This window comes from Chanos chanos, chromosome 9 (genome assembly GCF_902362185.1).
Source record: "Chanos chanos chromosome 9, fChaCha1.1, whole genome shotgun sequence".
NCBI classification, from domain to species: Eukaryota; Metazoa; Chordata; class Actinopteri; order Gonorynchiformes; family Chanidae; genus Chanos; species Chanos chanos.
The window spans coordinates 23,346,159-23,354,807 of record NC_044503.1 but is presented as its reverse complement, the minus strand read 5'-3'; the positions used below and the strand labels follow the sequence as shown (position 1 = coordinate 23,354,807).

The window sequence follows — 8,649 nt, the reverse complement described above, 5'->3', positions numbered from 1 at the left end:
AACGTACCTCATAGCTTTGAGCCAATGAGAACCAGGGACAATAAGGATGTTGGCTCCTGAGGATCTCTGGCAGCCAGGGAAACATTGACATCTGAGCCACCCAAGACCCAGGATTCACTACAGAATGTGTAGCTCCATGGCTTACAAGAGAGTGCCAGCCGACACTAGTTCATATATCTTTAGGAATTTCCACTTAAATCCAGTCAGGAAGCTCCTGTTTCCAGACACACCACATTTTCCTAACAAAAAAAAAAAAGAGAGAGTGGTTTACTCCTCCATCCCAGAGGTTGTGTAAGAGTATCCCAGCGCTGGTTTTCACATGCCATTATACCTGTTAAGATGTCACATAGGAGTTCCACCTCTTCCTAAGTGTAGGTTCCAGGAGAGTCGTCCTTCGCTGATGTCAGATCTAGACTCAAGAGACAGGTCTTGACACAGGCATGGTGGAGGATGTCTCTCATCCTCCGCTGACCTAGCGCTTTGGAGGCTTTGAACATAGTCACTGCCTCAGTGACCTCACCAAATGTGGGTTAGCCGTACAAAGATCTGTGCATGACATGTGCATGAACGGTAGCAGGATCCTGCCACTTGTAGATCTAAAGTTCCAAATTCTTTTTCATGTGCTGCCAGATAATGCACAGAACAGGCTCATCAAAAACTGCTAGCGGGTAAACCTGACAGAACATGTCTTTCATATTACCAGCCATAGTGGGCTTGCACAACCTCAGGAGGATTACAAGGAGAGATGGTCCCAGTGGCGTTCTAGTGAGTCACTGTCCTTTGTGCTGGAATGAGTTGTTGAATACAACCCTTTCTTTTCTGAGTGCCAGAGCAGTAGCACTACAGCCTTGTTTCAAGGGAGGCCAGTATTCAACACATAATTATCAACCTGGTAGAGGTGCTCAACATTCTTGAGCTAAAAAAATGTTTAAAACGGTGGATATATGGAGGCACTGTTTCTTGATTGTTGTACATTGACCAAAGCTATTGAGTCCTAATCAAGTCACCCTCAATCAAGCCTTTTAAGATGGTAATGAGTTCATCTGAAGATCAGAAAGACCTGCACACACTGATTGCATCGCTGTAATAAAACGTGGCGTAACTTGAGCCAATGAATACCACAGGTGGTTTGTACCTGGTGGATGATGAAAACATTGCACAAAAGTCATCAAAACCTCTTTGTAGACACACTATTGAACAACAGTGCTTACAAAGTTATCTGCTGTATGGGCCAGTATATAAGGAACCTAGCAGAGTTTTGGGACAGAGGGAGGGGGAGACTGCCCATGCTGTATCTTAACAGACAGCCCTGAACGTAAGACTCTTGGGTCCTTGTTTTGAGTTGTTCTGACAGTGTTTGTGATGTCACAGAGCTGATTCTTCAGTCAGTTTTCCACAGCATTAAAGCACAAAGCTTTTCAATTTCACACAGTGTGTTAAGATATAGTGAAGCAACTCTACACACTACAGCGCTGCAGTGGGCGTCAGGTTATAGGAGACCTTAAGAGAAAGGCATGTAGTGATACCACTATCACTGAAAAAAAGCCATGACACCAAAAAATTCATTTTCTTTTATTCATAAAAATCATACTTTATTTTTTAAAAAATTCAATTTCATAATTACTGCATTTACTGGAAAAAGCAGTATGAGTATAAAAGACCGTGGCAACAGTTCCCAAGGAAAACTGAGTAATGTGATATAAGTTGGTAAAATGTAGTGAAAACTCTCATCTGGCTGTGTTGTTACATTAAAGTGAAAAACTGGTCAGAGACACCGTTTGTTTTTATCATGCGCATGTTTTGTTTGTTTGTTTTTTCCTTTCAATATTGTCTCAGAACTTTATGAATTGTAACGAAAACTATAATGCAGTTATGAGCAAGCTATATTAAAATTTTTACTTTATATTGGGAGTATCGGTTATAGTTAAAATACATGAACTATAAGCGAGCAGAGATGCAGAACTCTTGATATTTTGTTACATTGTCGACCTTAAAAAAAAAAAAAAAGAATATGGTCTGTAATAAAGTTTATTTGCATCATGCATTTTTTATAATTGGTTATATTAGATGTATTAGTAATATTTTTCTAAACTGTGATGTTAACTGTGACAAGAACGTAAAACATTTGTTCTATATTGAGAGAGCAGCACTGACTGCAGTGAAAATAACCAGTGACAAGCGAATGATGACTGAGCAGATATGCAGAACTCCTGCTTTCACAGCCAGATGTCAGAGGTACAGTCCCCTCCAGGATATCGGATCTCGTGGGCAAGCACGGGACCCTCCGGTTCCGCTCCGAAATCAACCAGGAAGTTTTCATTAAGCGTGAGACCGCCTTTCATTGTGTCCACATCGATTTGCATCATCACAGAACCAGTTCTGAGGACAGAGAACCAGACACTTGAGTTTCTCGTCTATCAAACACAGTAACATATCTGAGCTTTGTCATAGGACTGAATACAGACTTTAAGATTTCATTAACTCGTAAAGAGCTGAAAAACTTATTTAGTGTAACAATAATTTGATAAACAGAACTCACTTGACAAGGTTGGGGTAAAATTGCTTGTCCCAAGCGCTGTAAAGGGAAGTGCTGACATACAGCCTCTTTCCATCTAAGCTCAGCTGAATCATCTGTGGAGATCCCTCAATTCTCTTTCCCTAGAGACAGCAGAATACAGAAACACTGTAAATTAGCCCTACGTGTCTTCATCATTTTAGCATTTTGCTCATTTAACCATTAACAGGAAGATAAAAGTGAGAATTTGGATCTGAAGCTCTATGTTGTGTCTGCTGTACGTTTGTACCTGCACCATTCTGGGGGGTGGTTGAGAGGTCAATTCCGCATCTTCTAGAACTTTCACAGGACCATCGTTTACAATACTCCCACCCAAAAACACCTTTAATATATGAGAGAAGATTTAAATTCAGTTTTTGAGGTAAGTCACTTCAAAGCATAACAAGAAAAAAAAGCTAATCTTCAGTGCATGTTCAGAGAGAATTATATGTAGTTGTTCAAAATGTCATTTGAAAAAATTTTTATTTTTGTCTTAAAGCTCTGTTTTCTGGCGGTCCTCACCTGGCCCACCAAACGTGGATTCCTTCGGTCCGTGATGTCATACTGACGAATATCACCATGTAACCAATTGCTGAAGTACAGGAAGCGGTCATCCAATGAGATAAGGATATCTGTGATCAGACCTAGAGAGAAACAAGTTCAGACTAAGGCCTGTTCTCAATTACACTCCATATTTTCCATTTTAAAATCACACGCTTTTTTTCCCCAATCACGTTCATCTTAACCACTCAACCAAAAACTCACTCGGCATCTCCGGCAGGACCCAACCCTCCACTTTTTTATTTGGGACCTTGATCACCCTCTCTGCTGCCCAGTTCCCTTTCTGAGAATAATACACGCAGAGTATTCAAATGAAAGGTTAACAGATAGAGGAGCCTTCACATCAAATAATAGTATCTTTGGCAGAGTGGAAGTCACTTTAATAGAGTCAGAGTAAAGTACCCACCTCTGTCTTGTAGAAGCGGAAAACGGTGCCTTGGAGTGCACAGCCAACGTAGCCCTCGGCTGCACTCGGGTCATGCAGGAAGCGGACCTCAAGAGGAATTGCGCCCTCCTCTCCGAGGTCAATGGTCTGGATCCGTTTATGAGTGGTCCAATCCCACACGTGGATACACTGCCCATAGTGACCTGCACAAGTATTAAAACAACTCCCTCTATTGGTGATCTGACAATAAAACCTACCGTGATGTGTGAACAGTAGACCACACACACACACACACACACACACACACACACACACACACCAGCTTTTACGTCCTCGGGCTTGAAACCAAATCCAAGGGCTTTTGGGGCTCCCCACTCGGTGCTTATCATGACGTTGTGACGCGGCTGATACCAGAAGTCGTAACCAAAAGGTGCCGCCTCTCCCGGCTGTTCCCAGTTACCAATCATTTCAAATGTCTCACCGTCTAACAGAGCAAAGCCACCTGACCATACAGAAGGAGAAACAAAATCCAAGATTTAACCCATGAATTGTTCCTAAGTGGTGTAAGCTACTCTGTAAAAACAGGTCTGAAAGAATTGTGTATTCAAAGGTATTACTGTCATGCTAAGCATATTACACACTGGGTACTGATGCCAGTTTGACTTCATTCGCCAACCAGTGTGACCTCATTCATTAACGTGATGGCCTCACCTTTGCCGTTGCCCTCAGGATCCCCCATGGTGCTGATCATGATCTGACCGCTTCCCAGGCAGTGCGTGGTGTGAGGGTTGGCCAGGCCACACTTCCAGTGGAGCTCCAGAGGCTCCACTGTCTGTCAGAAAACACAATTAAATCCAAAAACATGATCACAGAACATACCCTGGAGATAATTACATTCTAAGGTTAAAAGATAATCATTATAAATTAGACTGATTAAGATTTGTAGGAAAACTAGTTCCTAGTCATGCCACAGTGGTGTTGAACGCAGATTCTGAGACGTAAAGACACAAAGACGTAGACTGTACTTGGTTTTTGGAGGGGTTTTTTGGCCTACCTTGTAAAGACGTGGAGCACGCGGGTCAGTGCCCACATCCACGATGTAAATACGGGAGGAAATAAGAGAGGGCAGGATGAGACGGTTTCGTTTTTTAGAGGCGTCGTCATAGCAGCTGCTGCAAGCATTCCAGCCGGAGTGGTGGAGTTCATCCTTCAAATTCGGCATAGGCAATCTGTGGATCACCTGCAGCAGATTAGCAGAACAAGGGAACACACTGCATTTGAGATCAGATTCTTCGACAAATACCTGCTTTGTGCTGGTGACAGGAAAAAAGAGGAAACTCCTGTACTTTTATTGTGTCTTTTGTGAGTGCCCTTGGTAGAATCTACCTGGCAGTATTTGGGGGAATTGGGGTTGACATCCACGGTGGCGAGATAATCAGGTTTGTCTATTTCGGTATTCCGGTAAATACAGGGCAGATAAACAATCTCCTCTCGCGGCCCTATAAATAACATTTCAGATTTCATTATTCTTCCATTCACAACAGCTCACAGGGTTAAGTTTAACGTTCCTGTTTTTGTCACATTGGTATCAAAGTACATTTTGGTTCACTGAAAACAGTGCTCCTTCACATTGTCTCCTTGAAGTGAACCAACCACTGAAGCATAGTTCAGGTGGTTTTAACTGGAAGAACATGTCCAAGATCATGGTGGGGAAAGGAAAAAAAAGAGAATAGTGTTGACTGAGTTTTTGCAAGAAAATCTGTGGCTTATTTACCATTTTTACTGACATTACACATGAAAATATATAATGTATAATTTTAGAAAATATCTGCTCTTTTCTCTCACCGTTCATGGCATCCAGTGGACTCTTGTAGCCAGGTCCACATCCTGAACAATTAGATGCTGTTGACAGAAATCAAACTGGGACAATTATACACAGTTTTCAGACAAATTCTCCTCATCACTGCATTGGCTGTATTTTGTGCAAATAAAAAACATCTATTGCTGTAGACGGTTAGTGAGTCAATGATTCTTAAGTCTAAATTCATGTTCTTATCTAGTGCCTATTATTATTATTACTATTATTATTATTATTATTATTATTATTATTATTATTATTTTGGAAATATGCAAAAGACTTCTGTATTTTTGAGCTACCTTTTAACAAAAATTTAAGGGCCACGATAAAATTGTAGATTCCATATAAAATGTGAAAAATTTAAATTATTGCACATTTATGTTCTTAAGACCCATCTATAAAATTAAACGTCATCCATAACATTTGTAATGTTGTGGGGTTCAAACAGGGTCAGTATTCTATTGTGTCAGCTGAGTAAAGTCCGCAAACTTCCACCCTTGATTAGCAGAGCATTCAAGGATATGCTGTACAAAAGATATGAGCAAGAGGACTCGTCCAAAACAAACAGACGTTCGGTTTATAAAACAGCGCAGCTGAAGGTCCCTTAGATCCTCCCCTTTCACGCACATTCCTAAAATTTAATCTGGAGTTATCGGACTTCGTATTTTTTAGTTGCAGCGTCAGACCAAGCTGCCTCTGAAAAACATCTTGTAAAGCTGTGCAGGTATACTTAACCAACTATCTTTACACATTAACTGTACAAGAAAAACATTATAATTACAATCAGAATCACTGTATATTCACTCGAACTACACATCAAGGTCCTTAATTCAAACTTGTAATTTTCGCCGAAGTGCATATCTATGGATAATATGATAGATATTGAATACTATTGGAGGGAAAATTATAATGCCATGTTATCTGGGACCTGAAAAGTTCACCGTCACTGCACACAGTGCATGCGCACACAACACACATACGCTAATAAAAATAGTAGCACAACTGTGTAAGAGGATAGAATAGTGCCACGTATTGGCCAACATTACGATTTCCGACAGTACAACACTGTAGGTCACTCAAAGGACAGGTCTCCATTAACGCTGACTTTCAGCTATGTACGTGCGTAGTAGGCTACTGTGTGAAATGTTAAATATTTGATGTACTTTTTAGGTATTTGAGATGAAGATATTGCTTTGCAGACTGAATTTTTCTCAAACTGGTTATGATAATAAAGCAGTACTGGGGCTGAGTCACTAAAAAGCACGCTTTTTGGGTTAATTCTCATTAAGACCACAGAAGTCTGATGGATGACTTTTTCTTCCCTCCTCCTTTCACCCTCAGATTACAATAACACTGCTGAGCTGTGGATTCCGAATGTATGCGCGAGGTTTGTGAGGATTTGTTGAATTCCTGCGTAAAGTTCATGGGACTCAACAACGGGAGCTCATGATGGGAGGTCTACCAAGCATGCTGATGCGGGCGAGGTACTGAAATCCAGCAACCCTTAAACTTAAAAGCGACCATATTTCGTTTATCTTTGATGTAACACAAGTGACCTCGAAAATCCTTTGAACCCATAACAGATGAGGAGAACTTACTCGATATAGATACAGCGTGCACACAGAGAATTTTAAGGTAGGAATCTGGAGCAATCAGTTTCGCAAAATCTGCAGTCGCTTTTTAGCATAAAAAAAATGTCGAACTTTAAGTAGCATGATAGGTATAGGCCTAATGAATGTATGGTTAAGCTACGTAAACCACAAGCTTTGAACAAACAGTTGTTTTCTCTATTTGTAGTTAATTTATCATGCCAGAAATCAACAGCGTGTAAGCTATTTGTGTTGCCTGTTATGAGCCGTTATATCACACGATTCATTATCTGAACCTGCTATCTTATGTTGTCATTTGTACTGAATTGTCGAGAAAATCAAACTAATATGAAGCTTAAGATAATAAACTACTGCAAACATCGCTTACCCATACTGTGGAATCTTTTGTGTGAAGTGCCTGAGCTCACTGCAGCCTCCCCAAAATTATGAGTGCAGCTTGGAAAAATGTGAAGTCAAGAGTGAGACCCCGTTGCCTGTGTGGGAGTGTTTTAATCGAAAATCACCATTCTTGTTGGTTTGTGTAATATTTAATAAAACATGTTGACATGGGACCTCCTTCGGGCAATACTATGCGTACCTTATCAGTGTTATGATGCGTTATCTAAAACTGGTTTATACAAGTTTTGCACGAGTTAGGATCAGTTCAAAACTTTATGAGCATTACATTCAGTGTCGAAACTGCAAAGTCTTTCTTTTAAATATTATTTCCCCCCTCGGACAGTGTAAGTTTACGCTGTCAGGTTTTATTTACAGACGCCTCTAGAGCCTCTTGAGCATATGGAAAATTACCAAGAGCATATGGAAAATTACCAAGTGCCTAATTTCTGCAGAATAAGTAGGTCGCATCATTTGTGGATACACTGGAAGCGGTCGACTGTTGTGTAACCATGACGGACAGGAATATGTGATGTGGATTACCTTGTTAGATCCGGACATGCTTCGTTACGCAAAGCAACAGATCAAAGGTCAGAAAACTAACTTTATCGCCCTAAGATACACTTCAGCTATAGATTCTTTATTTTCTAAACTCAGGTAGCCCACTGTCCGAAAACTGGACAACCATGTGTTTGGCTTTGAGTAAATATTTTACACCTCAGTGCACTTTTTGCACAACATATAATTCTGGAACTTGACTGACAGAGGAAATAGAAAGCCTTGAAATGAATTAAGTAAGTTAATTTACAATAGCAAGGTGTTTTGCTCGGATTATATTCACGACCGAGCAATGTGGGAGTAGAGTGCTCCTACAGACCGCACATTGAACTTCCGTTTTACGCTAAGGTTCCAAAAAATGCACTTCTTAAAGCAGGGGCAAGTAACCCAGTTTTTAAAATCAGGATGACAGAAAATGAAACAAACCTTGGCACAGAACAGATTCTGAGGAGTCAAAAATATCTAGCAATTTTATTGCAGCAACAAAAATGTAGTAGCTTTATTTGTGTTGGCAACGATGCTGGACATTGTATGTTTTCAGTAGAGTCTGTTAACCATGAATAATGAGGGGAACAAAACCGCGTTGTTTGCGTTACAACTACTGTCAACTATCGGCATCAAGATTGACAAAGAAGTCGAATTTCTGGTGACTTGGAGACCTGTAACTGATCTACGTGTTTCTAAACACGAACGTTAATCTAGATTGGATTATACCCACCTTGCCTCGGATGTCCCCCTTTCGTCTATA

General features: G+C 40.5%; 1 protein-coding gene across 1 annotated transcript; it reads right to left on the bottom strand.

Moving 5' to 3' along the window:
• Positions 1-1,557: 1,557 nt before the first annotated feature.
• On the bottom strand, positions 1,558-7,444 carry selenbp1 (selenium binding protein 1). Its single transcript, XM_030783819.1, has 12 exons — positions 7,336-7,444; positions 5,346-5,402; positions 4,887-4,999; positions 4,555-4,740; positions 4,212-4,332; positions 3,820-4,002; positions 3,522-3,703; positions 3,320-3,398; positions 3,077-3,198; positions 2,805-2,897; positions 2,540-2,658; positions 1,558-2,379 (listed from the first exon to the last, which is right to left on the bottom strand). Exons 1-12 carry the CDS (start codon positions 7,337-7,339, stop codon positions 2,217-2,219), a joined length of 1,422 nt encoding a protein of 473 aa, XP_030639679.1. The 5' UTR covers positions 7,340-7,444; the 3' UTR covers positions 1,558-2,216.
• Positions 7,445-8,649: the final 1,205 nt, after the last annotated feature.

Bases quoted from the DNA above. Each gene is read 5' to 3' on its own strand.
- selenbp1 (XM_030783819.1), bottom strand. The intron at 3,704-3,819 runs GTGTGTGTGTGT...ATACTTGTGCAG, and splicing joins GCCCGAGGACGTAAAAGCTG to GTCACTATGGGCAGTGTATC. The intron at 3,199-3,319 runs GTGAGTTTTTGG...GTTTCTCTCTAG, and splicing joins GGTCCTGCCGGAGATGCCGA to GTCTGATCACAGATATCCTT.